Raw genomic sequence first — 23,695 nt, forward strand, 5'->3', positions numbered from 1 at the left:
CGAGAGTGTAATTAAAAGAGTGATGTCATTCGAGTGTTTGCTCTTGGAGGAGAAGGAGTTACTGAACAGAGTAACTCGAACGAATCTGCAATAAATTTATTAAGTTTTCTATTTGCCTAATTTTTTCAAAGCACTCACGAACCAGCCACGACAAAGAGAGTAAGAGTGACAGTGATATTGACAATAAAGATAATGAACAATGCAATTGAAGAAGATAATGCTAATGAGGATGAAATTTATAAAGTTCGAAAAATTGTTAAGATATTTTAACGTGCCCCTTTAAAAAAGGATATATTACTAAAATATATATTAACTGAAAATAAAACAGAATATATGTTAAAATTAGATTCTAAAACACGTTGGAACAGTTTACTCCTAATGATGGAGCGATTTTTGAAACTGAGAAATCCAATCCAAAAAGCAATAATCGACTTTTACATAATTATAATGATTTTAAAAATGAAAATGGAAAATGAGAAAAGAAAATAACCAATTCAAATCTGATTAAGTTTAGAGTAAATTTTCTTAAAATTTTTTTACCCACAAACTATCCATATTCAGAAGAATTTGGTTCATTTATCGAAGATTATGATGTCACTACTGTCGATAGTGAAAAGGAATTGTCTCTTGAACAAAAATTAGAATTAGCCATAAATAAAAAAATTTGAACGAACCAAAATACAATACAGAAATCAGCTATATCCAAAACCATCCGACGAGAAATCGATTTATTTGAAGATGTGGGATTTAGAGGTAAATACTTGGAAAAAGTATATCGCACATTGCTAACAGTAACACCAGCTAGCGTAGATGCCGAAAGAGCGTTTTCGATAGCTGGTCATTTTTACACAAAATTACTTTTCAGGCTTAATGACAGTACAATTGAATCATTATGTTTTTTAAGATCACATTTCAAAAATTTGTAATAGTACCACAGACTGAATAGTGATATTTACACTTTTTTTGTGATTTAAATAAATAAGATGTTCCTTTACTTTTTTGTGATTATATACTGTTATAATTTATAAGTTACAAATTATTTTTTGTAATATTTACACTCTCTAACAAAACTGGCAAATAAAACAAAGAAACACCTGTGTTTTCTTTCTTTTCCTAAAATTTCTAATACCGGTATTAAAACCGGTATCCCGGTATTAAAATATAAAAAATACCGAATACCGGTATTGAAATTCTGGTTCGGTATTGCAACCCCTAGTTGGGTCCTATCACATACAAAGGAATGGTATAGAAATTTATTGTGATATCGATCATTCAAATCAGCGGGAGGGTTCCCCCCAAAATTTTTCACACATTCTCTAATAAACTTGCCATGCCAGAGAACGACTTACATGACATTGGCGTACAATAGTTACGAAATATCAATTTTTGGCATGGATGTAGCAATTTTACTGAATCTGCCGTGCCATCTTTGGTCAATATTTTTAGCGGTTAATCCACGGCATGTGGTTAATAGAACCCAAAAATCATATTTATGCTTTAGACAAATTTTTCCCTACCGATTGGAACAAAAATTTTACACAGAGCTATACTTGTTGACACAAAATCACATACGAAATTTCAGATATTTAAGTCATTTGGTTTCTGAGTTAAATAATTTTAAATATTTATAAAAGTACAGACCGACAGACAGTCAAACCGTTATTGGTTTCGGCTCAAACTTTGACAAATGTCTACACTATGAATGTTAAATGCTGTGTACCGAATTTCATCTGTCTAGCTCTCTTCGTTTTGTAGCGATAGTGTTAATATACCTTCCAACAGCCGAGCGGACGGATTTCCTCTGAACGGATATTGCACAAAATTTAGTAAAAATTTGGTGTAAAGACCGTATATCAAATTTCAAACGTCTCACTCAAAGCGTTTTTGAGTTATTTGTGTCGTCGATAGATGTACGGACATTTTCCAAAAATGTGTTTTTCGAATTCAGGGTGATCTAAAACGTGGAGACTCGTCAAAATCTCGAGTTCGAATTTCTTGACGATTACTGTACTTTCTCTATACTTCGTTTACGAGAAAGTAAAACAGCAAACGATCGTTTTCTGTAACCGCAAGATGCTGACGGTTGACTTTCTCATTTTTCAGTGGCTGAATCCTTAGAGAGTTGCACTGAGTGGAGGTTCCCATGGCTGATAGGGTTATGCATCTGCCTCGCAATCCTGCTTCTGGTCATGCTGATAGTCAACATTTTCCTCTGCTCGTCCCTGACCTGCACATGTACAAAAACAGAGGTAAGGCCCTATTTTAATATTATTTTTGGCAACTGATAAGATGTTGCTACTTCTCCCACCAAAAGAAGACAGAACTAGGATGAGGCGCTTCATCCTCTACTTCCAGGAGACACCCGAGTTCCATAATTTATTTCTACCATGATTTACCATAGTTTATTTCATTCTTGAAGATGATATTATTTCAAAGAAGCGTCATAATTGTTACTCACTTGGTAAAAAATTTTTATTAATGAAGCACGTTCTATCTCCGACAAAGTCAAGTCATAGTTAATTTTAAAAATATTCTTGGTTCTGTTATCAGCAAAATGTTTTTGGAATTGGAAGTAGCTGTTCTTTTGATATAATTAAGAAACTAAAAGCTTCTAATAAGCTACAAGCCACCTATCGAGAAAAAAAAAGAATTTCATAGTGTAATTCATCCCCCCCCCCATGCTATAAATATTGTAGCCGGCGTCCTGGCTTAGGGGTAGCGCGTCTTCCCTCTTTCCTGGATCGGGCCTGGTTGTTCTTCCCCTGTGTTCTATCTGTGAGTTGTGTGAAAGAGCCCCCCTAAAAAGGGGTTGTACAAACGAGTGTGTGGGTCTATCTTCATACGAGCTAGAAGTCAGACTTCTGCCCTCAGGTGCTCAGGGGTCCTTATCCTCAGAAGCTACTGCACCCCCTTTCCGTGGCAACACGGACTCGACATCATCATCATAAGTATTGTTAATACCGTTTCTTCAAGATACTCCAAAATATTAGTTTTCTTGTAGAATCCTTCCTCCATTTTTAATTACAACTACCACTATATAATATATATAGTGCAGTATATTTTACAGAACCCTTAAGATTGTGAAGCCCGGGGCATCTTGACCCCGCCTGCAGATTGAATAAAATATTTATACATTTACCTAGTTCTTAACTGTGTTCGCAAATTTATAAAAATGTTTATTGCAACCTACAGAAATGGGGAAAATGCCAAACTGCATCACTGCTAATTACTGACTGCATCGCATGCTGCTGTCAATTATTAGTTGCAGTTTTGCCATGCTAAATCGTAACTATTCTCCATAAAACCGCCTTGAACTGCTGCTAATAATATGAACTGCTGCTAATAATATAACCAAAAGTCACTACTCTGAATCACTCGAAGGCATATTGAAAAAATTTAATGATCGAAATGCAGCGATATATAGGCAAGAACTATGCTCCACAAAACTGCCTTGAATTGCTGAAAATAATATAAACAAAAGTCACTAATCTGACCCACTCGTCCCCCCCCTGGGGGACGAGTGGGTCAGATCGCCATCCTTGTGAGTGCACGAAAAGGTGAGGGTTTGGCTCCTCCCATCGATGACAAGACGTACTTCCTTAGGGAAGGGTTGTGCCTTGGCCGGTGATGGCCCTTAAGACTCAACCACAGTTCCAGCCAGTGCTGCTGTTGCCGCGGTCCCGTCATTCAGATTTTTCAGGGCGGGTCGGAGTAGCCGGTTTAAAGTTTAACGTAATGGGCGTAACGGGAAGCATATGTTTAAAACATTTTTTGAGGATTTTATGTAAAAATATAAAAGTTATAAAATTTGTCTGTTAGCTTAGCGTATGTTTGTTATTGCTTAATTCTGTCCCATTTATGTACCTTTCTATGCACATAGTTTAATAAATGATTCACTTTTTACAGGTGGTAGACAAAGAACCTTCTGAAATGGATGACTATGATCCATACAGAGTTGGATGGGTCTCTGGATCTCACTACGGCTCTCGCAGCTCCCTTCACAAACCCGGTTACTTGTCCGGTGGGTCCACCCTCAACTCCACTGCCCGCTCCGTGAGCAATGCCAGTGACCATTACGCCATTGTCCACTCGAGGCCAGGCAGTAGGTACTCACAACACTCCAGCAAAGAACCTTTGCACAAGAGCTCTGGAGGCTCCATACTTTCCAATGGCCATCACAATCATTACAACTCAAGGATATAGGACAGTGTATAGTAAAAGCTCAGGGAAAGTGTTACAGACAGTTCAAAGCTGGAAATCAGGCCATTTGACCCCTAGAGGATAAAGGACAATGTTTGTGTGAGCAATTTGGATACTTTGTGGCTTTGATTATTCCAGTGTATAGTATCACTTACCCACCTTCAGAAATGACTAACTCTCCAGGTAGCACAGCCTGTTGCACAATATTGTACAATACTGTACTTATTATATATTAATCTATATTTCACAATATTGTGAATATTGATTAATGTCATACAATATTGTACAATATTTGTGTGCTACTAGGGTCTAGTGGTATAGTTACAATTAACAAAGTTCATGGTTTGGAACTGGAAGTATGCACAATGAAAATATCTGGTGATATGAAATGCCATTTACATACATGTGATTTGAGAAATTCCCTCCAGTCTCTCAGGTAGTTCATGCTGTACGATATTAAACAATATTTTTTGATATTATGCAATGTTGTGAATATTGTACTATGCCGCACAATATTAAACAATATTTTTTGATATTATGCAATGTTGTGAATATTGTACAATGCCGCACAATATTAAACAATATTTTTTGATATTATGCAATATTGTGAATATTGTACAATGCCGCACAATATTAAACAATATTTTTTGATATTATGCAATATTGTGAATATTGTACAATGCTGCACAATATTATACAGCATCTGTGTACTACCGGGATTATTATATTAGGAAGAGTTTTTATAACACAAAATATTTATTCTATTTGATTTGCTTAAATGTATATGATGGAAGACTACTTAATTATTTAATAATAAGACAAGATTTTTTTAAATTATATTATAATTATGAACAGGAATTTTATAACTATTTTATTATATACTGATACGTTAAAAATTATTTAAAAAAAATTTTAAGGAATATTAGTTTTGTTATTAAATTGTTCTTTTTGTTTATAATAAAATGTTATGTTATTTAAATACATTTTTTATGTTGATCTAGATGAATTAATTACAAAGTAATAAATTCAATTAAATTTTAAATTTTTTTCAAAAAATCATATTTAATATAAAGCAAGAAGAAAGTATTTAAAATTCATCATATTGATCTGCAATTAGAATATAATTGAAAATATTTTAAGCAGTTGTGAATTAATTGTTTAAAATTCAAAATTCTTAATAATTAATATTCGTGGAAACATGCATAATTGTTCAATAAAATATGTATAACTTTGTAAAAAAACAAATAAAATTTTAAAACTTTATAAAAATTAATTTAGAGTTTATAAAATTTCTCCTAATAAATAAAGTATTATAATAGTACTATTATTCGTAAAATTTGAAACAAATTAATCATTGTTCAATCTTCAGTATCACGATGCAAGTTAAATATCCAGAAAGGCATTAAACCCATGGTGCTGTTGAGCTTAATGTGTTTAGAGATATGTTAGTAGTAGCAAATAATTTTTCATTTTCATCTTATTTCATTATTATATAAATTTTTCATTCATATGCTTCTTTCTAACTTCATTAACAATTTTTGGTACATTTTTTTTTTGTGAGTGGTTGAAAGTATTTTGGGTCTAAGAATAAATTCAGATTTTCTTTCTTTTTTACATAAAAGTGAACACGAAGGTGTCCTTAACAGGTCGGAAACATTGTATACTGCATTTTTGCCCTTCATTTCTCATATGAGAAGGTTTATTATCAACAACAAGTTAATAAATCTGTTTGTCAGTTCATTAAATGAAGATCTGATTGTTAGGTTTTATAGATAAAAACTTTTTACAACAAATTATTCCGATTTCATATATTTTTATATTTAAAAACATTTTCATAATAACTATGAAATTTTTATGATTTTTTTTTCATTTAATATTTGAAATATTTATAACATTTAAAACCCAAATGAATCTGAATTAAAATATTTTATTGTATCTTTCTCGTATAGTTAAAATAAATAGATTTCATTTTTGTAAATATAACTAAGTTGTAAAAAAAGTTACCTGGAATAAATTTTATTGCTGTTTGTGTTGAACCGTGATAAGTACACAGCTTATTGTGGAAAAAAAATGTAAATATGTTATTTTTGTAATGAATAAACAAATTTAATGTAAACTGTCTTTGATACTTGTTAATGAATGAATATGAAAATGAATTATACTTCATTGTTTTTATTGAACATCAGTATTTCACATCTTGAAACTTAGATTACCCTAAAACATCATGATTTCAATGAAAATATTCTTTTAAAAGGGGAAAATGAAAAACTCAATATTTTTAGAAAACACATATTCAAATCTTTTCACTGCTGTCCAAAATTTTTTAAATTATTTTTATAGAACAAGTCATAATTGTAAATTCATAACTAGTAATTATTAGATTAAAATGATATTCAAACATTATGAAATTCAGAATAGACATTAATTACTAAAAAAAATTGTTCTCCATATAAGTCTAGTTTATTTGCTATTTACTACCAAAAAAATTATTATATTCTTTTTAAAGTTGTTTTAATAGACGTACCAATTACTTTAATGTATTTTGTCCTAAATTTTTAATGAAATTACTAAGATTTAAATAAACTTTATATAATTTACTTCGATATAAAAAATTACTATATTCTTTTTAAAGCAATTTTAATAAATGTACAAATTACTTTATTACACTTTGGCCTTAATGAAATTTCTAAGAGTGGAATAAAAATTTCGCCCATGTTTTTCTGGTTTTAACATAAGTTTACTGTAAATAAATTTATATCACTTAATAAGAAAAATATAGAAAATAATTACTGATTAAAACTATTTGATATTTTAGTGATTAAAAATTAATAGTAAGTTTGAAAGTGAATAAACTATCTGTTAAAATTAATTTGTCATGAAACAATTATCATGAAAAAAAAAATCTAAATTCAGAATTTTATTTACAAAACCTGAGCTAAAAGGTAAAAAAATTCTGTATGCACACAAAAACTCAAATGTCAGTATAAATTCAGAACTTCCTTGTCATACAGATTTTACTTAGATGTTAAATGCTTAGTTTCAGACACATTTGCCATGCTAAAATGTAAAATTGTAGCATTCAATTTTTCAAATTAATTTGATAAATAATTAAGATTACAATTCATTTAATAAAATAATCGGCTGAGTAATTGTCAGTTAAAAATATATCTTCCATACTTAGGTTATATAAACTGTTGTATTCATGTCTTTTAATAAATTATGAAATGAGTACTGTTTGTTTTCCAGCTATTTACTTCTATTTTACAAAAGAAATCATACAGAGAAATTTTATCTTATGCATGAACAAAACTTTAATAAAGCATTTGTGCAACAAAACCACATATTCTCAGTACACAACTATATAGAAAGAATATTATTCAAATCGTTTTCAGAATCTCAATGTTTTTAAACATTCTTGTGAGCAATTTAAACAGTTAAAAAAAATACCCTTTTCTTTCCTTCGGGGGGAAAAAATCGGCTTATTTTTGAAAAATTCAATAAAATTTCATCAAACATTAAAAAGAATAAAAATGAAATTATAATTTATATTTTAGTTTATGAGCAATAAAAGTTTAGGATATAGAGGTTAAAATCTCATACTTTTAAGAAAAGTAGCATAAGAAATTAAATGATAAATTTCTTCCTTAAAAAAAATGAATTAAAAATTAAAACTGAAACAAAATGAATAAAAAAAAAAACATAACACATTTTCGCCTGCTTTTTTTTTTTTTTTTAATTTGGTCCTTCAAAAGCGACATTACATAAATCTAGGTATGTTGATGTAGCAATTAATTCTTTATATATGATACAAGTTCTTTCATTTAAACTACAGTATCCCTATCTCATTATCTAGAGTTACACTACAATTTTATTGCTTGTAGAGATCATGTAGCTAAGCTCATCAGTGGGCTTAGCTAATCCTTAGCTCATATTCTTATCAAAACAATAGATTTCTTAAGGTGGATGGCAATTCTTCCCTTCCCAATAATACATTCACATTCCGTAGAACAACTTTAGTGGATTTTCAACCGATTCTGTCAACTCAAAAAAAATTAATAAAAATTGTTTTGAAATTTTATTTGAACTGACGCCATATTTTTCAGAGCTTGATGATAAAAAATTAAGTAATGAAACTTAATATTTTGGGAACATAAAAACAATACAAAGGACTTATGAATAAGCACAAAACATCAAAAGATTAAACTAAAAATGAATAAAAAAATATTAATAATAATAAGAGAAAGGATATATAGGACAATCTATCTCTGTGTAGACATTGAGTCACAGAATTAGTTGAAGCCACGATTAAAAGAGGGAAATTAAATGCAAGTAGACAATGGAAACTGAATCAAACATGAAATACATAAAAGTATAAACTAGATATTTAACTGTTAGCCAATAAAAGTATTCAGATTAACAGCAAGCTAATTTTGAAAAAGCAAAAATTTGAATTATTCAATTTTATGTTAATTTAATTCAATAACATTTTTATGTAAAATATTAATGTGGAAGAAATTTTATTGATCAATACAAAATAATAATAATAATTTAAAAACAATCTATTTACAATTATGTTTTTAAGAACTCTAAAACAAAACTAAAATAATTCAATTATTTCACAACATTATTGTAACAGATAATGTTAATTAGCTTGCTGTAAACCTGAATAAAGTTAAAAACAGGATTGTTATTACCACAGGAACTTTTCCAAGACTAGATACAAACTGATAAGGGGAATGGCGATAGAAATGTTGTGCTTTCTGTGTTTAAATCCAACAATGTTATTTTTTAAGTAACACGAGACAAATAAAAAGTATTTAAAACCTCAATAAACAACTTTTAAAACTTTATTTATTTATGTTTGAACTAATAAAATACAACTTGACAAACGAGATATCAGGAATATAGGGATAAGGTCAGCTCCATAATATACTGCTAAAATAATATGATTATTACTTTTACATTTTTGGAGTACCACTTTTATAATTATTAATTTCATTTAATGAACTATTTAAAATTAGAGAAAATTCATATATTAACAGTGAAACCAGGCACATCGTATCTTTGATATTAATTTTGATTTTAGCAAATTGTTTATATACAGATTTTGTATGCTGACTGTGTCCCCAATATCCCATAATGTCAGTTGCTACATAACTTTTAAAATCGTTAGGTTGCAGGGACGTTAATGTTATATCATTAATTACACAATTAACAAGGGTCATTGGACTTAAAATGACCACTATGACTAATATCTGTGCAAGCTACAAAAATACAATTGTTCAACATGATTTCTACACAACACAGATTTTTTTCTTATATAATACAATACATCAGCTGAAATACACAGTACAGCAATACTATACATCTACATGATTCATTTCCAATGGCTACAAAAGAAAATATCAAATGGCATCTTTTTGCAGACGGAGAAACAGAGTTCATATTTCGAAGCATTACCAATTGAATCACGATTCTTATTTTTTTTTTAAAGAAATCGAGTTTGGTTCATGCAAATAAAACATGAAGATATTGTCCTTTCAAATGGCTAGGAAAGATAATTTTTATCTTATAACATTTCCCTCATGCATTTTCAAAATAAATAAAAGACCATCACCATCAAATTGTCCATAGAATTTCAGCTGCCACCGGTATTAAATATGTTATTTATAAAAAAAATGAAAATAATTGTTCATTTAAATCAAAACTCCAACATCCACATAGGACTTTAAATTGCACACAGAATACACTCACTTGCATATAAATAATTTTGGAATTAATTAAAATAAATGCTTTAGTTGAAACTATATTGATATTAATCAACACTTGCATGAAATCAAATATTAAGAATCTGAAAGATTTAATAATAGAAATAATACATGAAAAATTAAAACTGGAATTCTTTTTAACAATAAGCAGATACAACATTATTAGTAGCAAAAAATTAAATTTTTGGTTAATAATATTGATGATTGAAACCTGAGAAATTAATTGCAAAGATGATACTTTTTTTGAACAACAAAGTATTATAACATGATTCAATAATAAGAAAAAAAATAAATGCCTAAAACAGTGATTCCTACTTTTTTAGGTTTTATTAGTTTAATTTTTATTATAATATAGATACACTAAACAATTAGCAAATGAGGTTTTTAATAATCTGCAGTATTGATTAACAATCTTGAACAACAGCACTTGTGAAAATGATAATTAATTTTGCTTGATATGTAGTGTTGGATAATTTTGTATCACATTTAACCAAAATTTGGCTAATATAGGTGATATGTAAGTATACAATATAAATTTTAGAGGCAACTGAACATAAAGCATATCTTATTCATATAGAAAATTCAAAATACATTTAGTATTACCAGTTTTTTTTTTAACAAACAACTAAAAAGAACCAAAACCAAAAATTATTGCAGCTATGGCAGACATTTATAATAACTCTCCTCCTATGGTATCATATACATAACGACAAATTTGTTCAATCTATTAAGTATTTAAACCAGGGAAAATTCTAATTAAACATGTTATGCAATTTAAATAGAACTTTTTGAATAAACTTGAATAAAATAAATTTAAAAGGTTCATTCACATATTAGTATCACATAATGAAAAAATAATCACAAAATTAAACCTCAGCACATGCTATACATTAAACATTAATAAATTAGAGGTATGTTGTTTTTATTGAGAGTAAGCCAGATGTTTAAAAATAACATTCTGAAATTATTAACTACATTGATTGAAAAATTACAATGAAATGTTATGAAATTAGAACAGTGTTTAATTTATGCGGTTAAAACTATACACGGAAGAAAATTTTTCACCTTCTTTAAGTGAAAAACACAGCAGGAAGCTCAGTTGAAAAAATATTCATGTGCACAATCTGTTCATTATTAACTCAGTCTTATATGAAGCTAAGCAATTAATCTTGCATTTCTTGTTTTTCACAGAGAGCTTCAAAGTAGAATATTTGTGTCAAAGTTAACAAGTGTTTTTCTCACAGCATTAAATCAACATGGCACACATGTGACAAAAATGTGATTCGCTTATAAATGAGTTGATTATGAAATATCAAAGCAGCAACATAGGAAAAAACAAATTCAATGAAAAAATAAGTGGGAAAGCTGATTTTTGAAGTATAACAGCAAGTCTTTGCCCTTCTAGTAGTATGAAGATTTTCAACACTAATATTATCATATTGATAATCAATCAAATTGATTATTATGATAATTCACAGTTAACATAGAGTTCCATGCAATAGAATGAACACAAACTTGCGATGAAGGAGGAAATGCTTCCCTATACAGAATCAAAATAAAATATTATAAAATATATACATCTACATGCAACAGAAGAGTTTGATCTATATGATGGCTGCATGGAACTTATATCTATCATATGGCACACATTTTTACAATAGTGAACCTGTAAAAACAAGGTTGAAATGCAAATAAAACTACATCATGTTGCTTTATAAATCCAACAAAAATTTTTTTTTTGAACTCTAGTGAGGTGAAGGGCAAGGACCCTGTAATAATTAAAATATTACAAAATTAAATATCATATGCTCTACCTATTTACAAAATGACAATGATTCTATACTCAGAAATCAGTTTTCCAGTATGCACGTGTACTCATGCCCATGCATCGATAAAATGAGCAAATGGGTAAAAAGAAACTGAAGAACTATATGTTGGCAACATTTAGGCATTAATACTAAAGGAATAATCAGCAAAAAACAGATTTCTTTCAACACATTAATAAACACATGGAGACAAAACATGACAATCACATATATTCAATACCAGAATTAAGTTATACACGGAATGATTTTTCTCTGGTACTTCAGTAAAAAGCATTTTTTTTTTCTCCATTTTTTTTTCACAATAATTCCTCTGGCATGACAATATGCTGTAAATTAAAAAAAGTTTCTCTACAGATAAAATTGTATAATGTCAGTCTTTCCTCTGCATGTATTTTTACATCTATAAAAACCCAATGCTCTTCACCTAGACAAAACAGCAGGCAATGGCCATCAATCTAGCTAAAAAATCACACTTCAAAAAGTTGGTTTGTTTGTTTTTACTTTTTATTAACTGTTATAACGATTCCACTTTGTTTATATTGTTATCATCACTTTGTATCTAAAATGCAAAAAAGAACTGTCTCTCTAATAGTGTTCACTTCACAACAGAAGTGACGTCCAGGAACAAGCACTGAAGGAAGGATACGCAATTATCATTGCAATGTGAGGTATATATCTGTATATACTGCAATGAGAGTGAGGTAATCTTTACACGGTAGTTGCAGCACAGCATTTTTCCCCCATCTAATTGAGAACCGATTTGGCCGGAAGATTGACTCAGCTGCTTTCAGCTGCAAGATAACATCCTACAGGAGTGTGTGGGAATGGGAACTGAAAACAAATCAGGTCTGTACCACTGCCTCTTTTAGCAGGTTATAGGCATATATGCCTTAAGGTGAAAATACAAAAATAAAGTTGGAGTGTAATTTAGGGTTGCTTTTTTTTCCTTCAAAGTAAAATTAAAAACAAATTAGACACATATGGATTATGTTTTGCAAAATAAATAATTATCTAATTTAGATATATCTGAGTGATTGATTGTTGCAGTAAAATTTTTTAAGAAAATCACAATAAAAAGGGACTATAATTTAATGAAGCAAAGCAAAAGAAAATTTAATAATTTTAATGAAATAAACAAAAATAAAATAAATATTAAATAATGATTAACTTTTAATCTGTTATCTTGATTTAGGCTTACAGAAATAAAAATACAGAAAACAATGCTTCTAAAAAGTAAAGCATGCCTTTTAACTGATTCAGGGAGTGTGATTTTAGTAAACAATCTTTCATTAAAAATACATAAAAATATCCTTTATACCAATACTGAAGCACTGATGAAACTACTACAAAATCTGCTTCATGACAAAAATTTGCTATCATAATTTTAAGATAGTACTATACACTGACTGAAAATCTAGTAACCAATTCAATAAGAATATAATTATCGTGAAACAGAAACCTGAAAGTTTTCAGTTCTTTTTCCACTAATCACCCCCATGGTTTCATGCTGTCCGTAAACTGCACACTGAACTATGTATGGCTTGGAGAGTTTTCTGTATCTAAATGTACTAAGGACATGTTGTAGCCTGGGGCTCAGAGTTTATGGAGGAGGAAAGTGAGAGGTCCTCTGCTTCCTCCATGTCCTCCTCTTGTTCATCGTGCATGCCTTGAGGATCAGAGTTGGCCTCAGAGTGGCGATCCTCCTCCTCCCTTGGATGCTGTATTTCGGGAGGACACATGTGACCAGTTTCATCAGAGAGAGGTTCTTGTTTAATGTGGATGTTTGAACCATTCCTGAAATGAAACAGTCACAAAACTAATTAAGTTGTCTGTTTTTCCTATTCTCGGTACTTATGCATGTTTTAAACACAAAACTTTTACAAGGCTTTTAATTAAGATTATAATATACAATTCTTTTGATATAAAAAAAATAATAATTTTCTCTGTAGTGAAAAGAAAATTTTGAATTCCATTTTTCATTCCCTAAGTTGCTTGATTTTTGAAACTTTATATTGATGTGGTATCAATGCATTATTTCAATAATTCCAAAACTCAATCATAAGTTAATCAAATCATTTAAATGAATTTTGATTTAGTACAAATCACACCACCACTTAATGAATTTAAAAGAAAAAAGTGATTGATTTCATTACATATATAATAAATGAATTATAAACTATATTAAAAACTAAAAAAATAGGAGACAATATAAGTAAATGTAAAAAAAAAAAAAAAAAAAAAAATCCATTATACATTAACACAAGTATGTATTTAAAAAAAAATATTTTTATTCAATTTAGCATTATATAAAATATGAAGGGAAATTAAAGTGCATTTTAAAAACTAGATACTTTTCTCAAACACATATTTATGCAAAATACTTAATAAAAATATTCCAAAAAACTCCAAAAATAGTATTATTCCAAAAAAGAAATCCACATGAAACAAAAGCACATCCCAACTATAATTTAATGATTTACATTAATTAAATAATTAAAAAATCTTAAATATAAAATCATTAAGAAATTTATAAATCTTTAGAGGAAATTAAATAATAATAATACTCATACACATCCTGGAATTTAATTAGAAGTGGATTGACTAATAAAAGTAATAGTTTTAAAGTAGATAAATTAAAACATAATTTCAGTTTAGCTATCAATAGGTGATTGATTAAGTTTAAGTCTCTTTCACATGCAAAAAATTACAAATGAAAAAGAAATTATCAGGCACAACATGATCAATAAAGACAAATTTTATCTCGTATTTATAAATATATCACTAGCCGATTAAAAATACTACACAGTACATAATCAATATTATATTTTGAGAAATCACTTACAATTCATTAAATAGTATGATTAATATAATGAAAATTTGTCACTGAATGATATTACCTTCACCTATCACTGAATGATATTACCTTTAGTAACAGTGATAAATAGCAATATTTATAATAGGAAGGATTTATTAAATACCTCACAAGAAAAATTACTAATGACAAGAATTATCTATTATTTTTTTTAAATTTCACATTCAAATTTGCTATGCTCATAAAACATGAATACATATGCAAATAAGTATAATTACTTTCATACTTGAAAAATGAAACTAATATACCAACATTCAAATTCTGCATAATAAAAATAATATAAACCCATGAAAGTTCACATGTAGGTGCTGTTAATTTATATGAAGTTTATAGATAAAAAAGTGTACAAGAAATCCTAAACAATTATTCTATAAAAAATAAATTTCACATTGTACATATTTAAAAAATTAAGTCAGAAATATTTTGAAATCTAATATCTTATTCATTGAGAAAAAAATAAGCATAAAAAATCTAATACTTTCTGAAAAAAAATCAATATTAATATCTAGTATAAAGATAATTTAATATCTTTATACTAGTTTTGAATCATTTACAAGAAACAAATTTGTTTCTTTCTAATACAAATCTATATAACATTAATATATGTAAGAAGATGAGATTATTTACTAATTATACTGCTCCTAGTACATCTTTTTGAACTGCAACTTTCAGATGTCTTTGACAAAAGAATGACTTAATCTGAGCAAGAAAAGAATGGAATATGTTAGGTTATGACTTACATAGACGAATTGTTCATCCCATGTGTGATCATTTCTACCACATAGCGCTCTGCTTCACTAAGAGCAGATGTGCCACAGGATTGAGAAGTGACACAGTCAGGTGTGGCAGCAGGGGTTGGCGTGGACGTTGGAGTGTTTGGCCCTGCTCCACTACCTCCCACTGATGAATTAAGGAAGGATAAATTACTTTCGGCCAAGGCAGCCTGAAAGAAAAGAAGCATAGTCAGTCAATACATGGTATCATCAACATTTTCAAGGATCATAAAATAAGATAACCATATAAATACCTTAAAACATTATTATATAATTAAAATTGATAATTATTATATGAATTAAAAATATTAATTTAATCCAAACATTGCTGATGACTGATCACCAGTGATATACAAATAAGTAAGACATGACATTTGTTTTCTCCTCCAAGATCAATATATTTTATTTTTGAAATGCTATTTAGTGTATTAATACATACTTGACAACAAAAGGTATGACTTAAAATTTATTTAAAAACTATTTATTTTTGAAAACTTAATCCAGCATTTAGAATGAATTTGAATTAATTTAATTCTAGATTATCTTTAAATCTTTTCCAGTTCATGATTCATTTACTGCATTGCATAATTTGAGAACTGACTCATGATTTTTCAGTAACTGAAACCTCAATATGGGTAAATTCAAATTCTATTTACAAATGCTTGAATTTCTCGTTAAAATCATTCCATCTTATTATGATTAATTTGATGTTAAAATACAAAGCATAATAAGAAATAAAATTTCTCTCTAAAATGTAATCCCCATAATTCTTTAATGGCTTGAGTATTAAATTTATATATTTATTCTTTTAAAATACTTACTGACATATAGTTAACTTTCTTTTTTCCATTCATATCAATATGAAATGAAATCAAAGTAGCATGGGAAATATGGATAAAAATACATGGCTTGTTAATTCTAATAACTTAAAAATTCAGAATGAAACTTTCTCATATTGTTTTACTTCCAAAAATTTACAAACAAAAAAATGGTTCAATTACAAAACTGATTAACTTTCATATTTACAGACTATGGGGAAAAAAATATGTCAAGACTTTCCCACAAATATATATATATATATATATATATAATAAAAAAAATAAATTAATTTGATAGATAAATTTGTCATTTAAAATTTAATCAGCATACAACATTGATTCCAAAAGAGTAAATCAAATGCAAATGATTAAAATCAGTATTTCTTAAATGTTAATGTTTAGCATTTCTGCTATCAAATATAGGAAAATTAATAAGTAATAAAAAAAAGTCTTTGTCCTGAAACAAACCTGTAAAGAAGCATTGAGAGAATCTCCATACAGCCCAGGGCTTTGTCTCAGGGGAGGACTACCCATTCGACCTTGACCATGCATGAGTGGTACACCTTGTGGGACAAGACCCTGTGCTGGCATCTGCAGACTGCTAAAATGGCAAAAAGAGGGTTCAAATGCATTGTGGCATAATTATTTGCATTACAAATAAAAACCTTGTATCAGATTTATAAAAACATCCTGAAGGCAAGATCTTTGCTCAAAATGAAAGACAATAAAAATGTATTAAATAATACTATTATGGAATGTGTAAAACCTTTTTTTATAATTACCATCATTCACCAAAGAAAAGTAAAATCACCAAGAAAATATACCTAATAACATATGTAAATAAGTTTCATTTTTTAATTATATAAAAGGACACAACAGTTTAAAAAAAATGAAATTTCACTGTTTTTCCAGATAACACACACTTTAAGAAAGATAATATACTGTTATAAATTCTTCATTTTTATTTTCAAGTAGATTGAGTATTTTACTTTTTGAAAAACAAACTATAATTTTAACATCTTGCAACTCAGCCATACTGCATTAAAACTGGAATATTTAATAGCAAATCAGTCTTAAATATATAATGAAGTTATTTGCAAATTGTTATACTAATAGTATTTTAATACAAAGTAATATCTGCATAATACTGTATGTATATAATATGATTTTATACTGAATTTCAACAGAAATTTGAAACTAAATAGATTTAATATATTCCAACTTGTAAATTAATCTTGCTACTGGAATCATTAAATATTCTTTTTTTTCTTCTCTCAATTATAATAGTTTTTGTAGAGCACATTAGAAGTAAATTTTTGTGCATGAATAAAAATAATTAATATTAACTAATAATTTCAATAAAAACACAATCTAGATAAAATTTAGAATTCACATAAAATATTGCTTAAATCTGCAAAAAAAGAAGAGGCAATATTAATAAAATATCCTTGGTTTATAAAATATTTCTATAGGAATAACGAATTTCCATAAGAAAAAGAAATAATACAATCAGTAATAATATAACCACAACACAATTAAACTGTTTACATTTCAACACATTTCATTTAGAATAGATAGCTGATGACATTAAAATTTAAGGCAAATAATTTATTGAAAGTTCAATTTCAATAGAGTTGTCTAGAATATTTTATTGAAACAATAAAATAAATATATATGACCAAAATTCTCATTATGAAACACACATGAGTAATTTCATAAGTGAATGTGAATTTCTTTTTCCTCTACAGAAAGTTTCCAGCTTAAAGCTAAATATATGCAATGATATAATAGATTTATATTTAATAAAAATAAGTTAAATATAAAATAAGAGAATGTATGGTAAAATTATAAATAAAAAATACTACACTATATGATTATTTATCTTGGTTTTTATAAATAAATTGACAAGAAAAAGTGGCATTAATCTTTAATAAATTTAAAACTTGGTTATAATAATTAAAAGTAGGAAAATATAAGTAAAGTATTGCTTATAACCAATTACTTAATGAGCAATTGAATCAATAGGATTGGGAAATTAAGTTTTAATTTAATCAATCAGAAAATTTGAATGTATTCTATAATAAAATTAAATTCTGGATGACTAAATATTGAAACTTGCTAAAATGCACCAGTTTAATATTTTATACTATTTTTAACAATAAAAATAGTATAAATATATGAATTTATTCTGCTAAGAATATATTACTGGGAATAATTAGTAAAAATTCTATCACGAAAATTCTATTATTAAAATATTTGTGAAAGGAATTTGATTTAAAAGTTAAAAATATAAAATCTTTTGTAGGTGCTGGTTATGAATTAAGAGTAGCAATAACACACTGTGAAAATTTTATTATGAAGATATTTTATCATGCAATTATGAAAAATGCTTTAAAGACTGATAAAAATAACAATCTTTTTCAAGTGATGATAAAGTTTTTCAGTTACTTATGTTGATATTTAGATATAAAAGTTATATTCTGATGAATTCAGAATAAAGATAATCATGAGAATTTTGTTCACACAATTTTTTTCAAGATGCAAATATTATTACTAAATATAAAAAGTTACACAATATAAAAATCAGTAAAATGTGAATTCACTATGAAATTTTGAAAGATAATAAGTAAATTTGTCAGAACACTTGCTAAGACTTCTACTGATGCATCTATATCAGAAACTACAGAAAGCTGTTTTCAGCTTGAACTACAGCCTCTAGTACTATATCTAAAACTCTAAAAATTATTATCTAAAAGATCTATAAAATGTATTGCCTATTATTAGCATTGGAATAACTCCTGAAAAAGCATGAAAATTATCAGAAACAAAATTCATCACAGAAGCAGATTATTTTCCACTTTTACAAATAAATTTCTGCTCAATGAAGCAGACACTAAGAAAAACATTATCTAGGGAAACTAGTGTTAAAAAATAGCAACTGCAATGTTAAAAAACACAAATATTTTCTGTTAAAATCAATAAATGTTATATAAAAATTTCAACATTTTTTTTTTAAATACCAAAATTGAATTTTATACAAATATGACATGAATCTACATTCTATTAAAATCTTTATTTAACTTCAAATACCAACTTTTGAATATAAATAAATGAATAATTTTGTTAAATCCAGATAAAATAAGAAATTTTAAGAAAAATCTTTCTAAATAAATTATACAGTACTAAATATAAAAAGCAAAATTTTAATAGCAAACATTTTGTAGATAAATATTCTCTAATAGCATAGAAATATACTTCAATATTTGCAATATTACACAGTTTTGTTAAAAAATTAAAATACTTTCAGACAACATTGTAGAATATTTTATGTTCTTTGAGCTTTTAATTAACAAAAACATTTCACTACATATGTATATATAATTCAAAACAAATATCATTTCAATTTTGTTAGCTTAAAACAAATACTTTCAATAAAATATCAGAGATCAATCTGCAAGAAACAAATATGAATTAGTACATGAAATTATTTTGGATAATAATAATAAGATGTCTACATTGTTAGAGTGAAAGAAAGGGCAAGAGCACATTTAACAATGGATTTCAATCAAGAGCTGTGAGGCAGGCAACATGCAAGCGGTCATGCAATGGCACTGTGGGCTTGGTTAGCGAATGAGTTCCAATGTCAAAAGAAAATAAGTAGGAAAGTAAGAAAAAACGAACAGCAGGCTTACTGTGAGGAGGGGATGTCAGAATCAGGGTATTTTCGGGGACGGCCGCGACTCAGGTGGCGCCGTCTCACAAACTCCTGGTCGTCCACTCGCCACCATGACCCAAAGTCGTCCTCATACCGAACAAAGCATTTATGGAGAGACAGATTGGTGCGTATTGCATTCTGTGCAGAAAAGGGTTTTGGAAAAGGAGAAGGGAGCCATAGAGGAGAAGGGGAACAAATAAGGGGGAAAGAGTGCAAAAATATGAAACATCGAAACACAGCAACAAAAGCAGACGATTTTTTTAACACACATTCCAGCAGAACACAATACATATAAAGCATACATGAAGGTGATGCAATACATTAACGCACACACACGCATTATGAAAAAACAAAACAAAACATTTTTAAGCAGGGAAGGAGAACACAGTTGCATTTAAGGGGAGGTTGCATCACCACAGAGAGTCGAGGAACGATTAAAAGGGTGTCGGGGGCAGGAAAGAGGGAGGAGAGAAAGAGAAAAGAAGAAAAAAAAATGAGTAAGTTCAATATTTGATGAATGATGTACAACATAAAAACATACCCTGACATTCGTTCTTGAAGTCGTTGAGGACGCCGTTTGTAGAACTCAAGTTCATCCACAGTCCAAACGGCTCCTTTAACATTTTCAACCCGCATAAAACATTTGTGAAGACTTAGGTTGTGACGTACTGCATTCTAAATAATTAAGAGCAGCATTTCAACAATGTGTAAACTACAGATATTAACTAATAATCCTTACACGAAGTCCCCTTCAGAGACTTAATTTTCTTCAAATGTTAAAAAAAAATCATTTTAAATTTCAATTTTTACTAAAAAAATTGAAATTTAGAATGAAATCAATGAATATTTTATTATTTCCTTTTCTGTCCTTTCTTTTTTTCTTTATAATCTTGAAAGAAGATACATAAATACAATTTTATTTAAAATATAAAAAATACTAAAACTCTGATGAAATTTTGTATCAGTGATGCACAATCTAAATACTAAATAAATTATTTTATAAATAATACATAAATTTAATTTGTAATGCACTTTTATTATACATTATAAATTTTATTATTTCATTATCTCATTTATAACTTAAAATTTTTCTGGGGAATAAATTTTAATATCAATTAATACCATTATCTGAAAATTTTGCAAATGAAATCAACTGAGTTTTTAAAATATTTGTTTAGTTTGAAATGGCTCATGGTAGTAAGGTTATGGTCAAAAATGAATTTACAATTTTGTTCAGAAAAATTTCTAAAAAATACATAATTTTGTATAACAGATAACAAGAAAGAAATTGAGGGATGTATAATATTCATCCTTTTAAATTACAGCAAAATAAGACACATATCTTCAAGTAAAGATATTATACAATTTGATAAATAGCTAAAATTAAATCAAATATGGCATAAAATACAGCATTTTTTAAAAAAAAATAAATTTAATTTTTCTATATAGTAATTTGTGATTTAACAAAGGCAAGGTAAAAATCTATCCAAAAAAATTCCTTCAGCAATTTTATATTTAGTTATTAACTATTATTTTAATCACAATAAAATTCATTTGAAAGGTGTGATTTATATTTACTTAGTAATAATTTGCTATAATATTACTTAATTATATATCATATCCTTATTTTAATAAAAGCTTGAAATTTTAAAAAAGAATTAAAATTGTGCATCACTTTTAGAAAATATAGAAAAATGCTAAACTTTTATGCATGCAGAATATATTAACTATTGCATATAAAAACAATTCAAAAGTAAAAAAGAATGTCTAAAGTTCTCACAAAAATAAATGAAATACTAACAGTTAAAAGCTGATTAATATAAAAAGGGATAATGGTTAAAATAAATATTTTTGTTCTACTAGAAAGGTTAACAATCACTAGGCAATCAAACAGAAACACAGTATCTACAATCTAAGTCACAATGACATCAGCTAGAAATGTGATACTTACAAGAGACTAGCTTGTAAACCATTAACACCAAACTTAAGTTGTCACTGTGTCCATAACTACATTAATTTATTAACTCAAAATTTAAATTACATCTGCAGTTTTATCATTGAGTGTGTCACTTGCCAATCAGAAATAAAAAGAATTAAGATGTGCGGTTCAAAGAAAATTTACAGAAGACAAGAACAGAAGAAATTTGACACAAATTTTGATAAACAAATAAAAGTAAATTTTGAAAATCTCTCCTGTCTAGTTAGTCAGATAAATAAAATGCGAATTGAAAATAAAATTATCATACTTTAAAAGCTTTCTTGCAGTGAAAAGTTATTATTCTTTCAATAGATTATAAGGAATTTTGAAGCTTAATTCTAACATTTAACAAGCTCTACATCTCTTATATCTAGTTTCTCATGAAAACAAGTAATTTCTTACCTTTTATACAAATATTATATTGATTTGTACCTCATTCTTAACTAATTAATTTAAAAATTACTTAAATATGAAGTAAATGTAATTTTAATCCCTTAAAGCATATAGGACACTCAAACATCTAAATTAAAACATATATATAAAATAAAAATTTCTATCAATAAACATGAAATATTCTTAAAATTTAAAGTAATTCCCCGTTTACAAAAGTTAAATGAATTTCTAAAGAAATGCTAAACTCTATTGAAGAATAATTTTAATCTTTTAAATTTATTTCTAATAAAAGTAAAAAAATCAATGAAAAATATGTGCTGGTACTTTTATTTTCTCTTTAACTACTAGGTTACAATTAAACTAACTAACTAAGCTATAACATATTTATAAGCATTTTTTTCTTATTTTTTTTCCTCAAATAAAATAGTTAACAGAAAAAAAAATCAATTGTAACAACAAAAGAAAGCTTTTAAAGATATATTTCTCATTTCAATGCAATTTTGATTTGATAATTCAGAAAAATTTCAAACTAATCTTGTAATTATGAATACAGTTTGACTAACAAACAGCAAGGGATAATAAAAATCACAGGCAAAGTACCTTGAAGGAAGAGTTCCGGAATTTTCCCTGAAAAGAACAATTACTTTATGCAGAAAAACTACTAACATGGCCTGCATTAAGTACAAAGAGATCGTAAAGATAGAGAAAGTTCAGAAAGTAACCCACTCAATGTAATAAACATGCAGAAGACAATTACTTCAAAACTTAATTTACCTACACTGAATATATAAATTATTGGAGAATAAAATTAAGAATATTAAAGAAGCGTTTCATTTCAATACGAATTGAGAGTTTTTGCTTAACTTGATTCTGAACAATCAAAGCAATTTTAAATCTCATAATTCAATATTAATTTGCATCAATTGACATTTAAATTAATTTTTTACACATAAAATAGCATTAATAAGTTAATATCATTCCCACATAACACAAACTGAGTTTTTACTTGTCTCATTAAAAGAAATTTATGAATGATATAAAAAGACTTTAAAAAATCAAGTAAAATTTTACTGGATAAAATATTTCAATTAAATATTTAATAAATACTATTGAAACTGATATTTGTGACACAATAAAGTGTTATATTTTATAAGAAAGTATTTTCATTATTTAAAAAAATTATATGCACACACATAAACAATAATCATTTTAGAAATAAATACCTTCCATGTGGCAGCATTTCGTCTGAAGTAGCAAAAAGTGTTTTGAAACCAATTATATATTTCATTTAAAGTGAGTTGCTTTTCTGGAGCTTCAATTATAGCCTAAATGGAGAATGATAAAAGTTATTT

At 27.6% G+C, this 23,695-nt stretch overlaps 2 protein-coding genes across 9 annotated transcripts in view; one reads left to right on the top strand and one right to left on the bottom strand.

The window, feature by feature from the left end:
- LOC129987922 (uncharacterized) overlaps positions 1-5,083 on the top strand; it is a 94,280-nt gene extending 89,197 nt beyond the window's left edge. The window contains exons 9-10 of the mRNA XM_056095921.1: positions 2,104-2,249; positions 3,907-5,083. Of these exons, the coding sequence (XP_055951896.1) occupies positions 2,104-2,249; positions 3,907-4,203 (443 nt within the window). The 3' untranslated portion in view covers positions 4,204-5,083. The remainder of the gene's footprint in view (positions 1-2,103; positions 2,250-3,906) is intronic.
- A 2,056-nt stretch (positions 5,084-7,139) lies between these two features.
- The window catches only part of LOC129987925 (forkhead box protein P1-like), a 536,440-nt gene continuing 519,884 nt past the window's right edge, over positions 7,140-23,695 (bottom strand). For 5 of the 8 annotated variants that reach the window (XM_056095924.1, XM_056095925.1, XM_056095923.1 and 2 more), the window contains 6 exons: positions 23,567-23,668; positions 22,944-22,970; positions 20,514-20,647; positions 16,726-16,858; positions 15,407-15,609; positions 7,141-13,588 (listed from right to left, as the gene is read on the bottom strand). In XM_056095924.1, the coding sequence (XP_055951899.1) occupies positions 13,363-13,588; positions 15,407-15,609; positions 16,726-16,858; positions 20,514-20,647; positions 22,944-22,970; positions 23,567-23,668 (825 nt within the window). In that variant the 3' untranslated portion in view covers positions 7,141-13,362. Of the gene's footprint in view, positions 13,589-15,406; positions 15,610-16,725; positions 16,859-20,513; positions 20,648-22,943; positions 22,971-23,566; positions 23,669-23,695 lie in introns of all 8 variants that reach the window. The other 3 variants (XM_056095928.1, XM_056095930.1, XM_056095929.1) reach the window with 3 other exon arrangements.

Source organism: Argiope bruennichi, chromosome 10 (genome assembly GCF_947563725.1).
Source record: "Argiope bruennichi chromosome 10, qqArgBrue1.1, whole genome shotgun sequence".
Classification (NCBI taxonomy): Eukaryota; Metazoa; Arthropoda; class Arachnida; order Araneae; family Araneidae; genus Argiope; species Argiope bruennichi.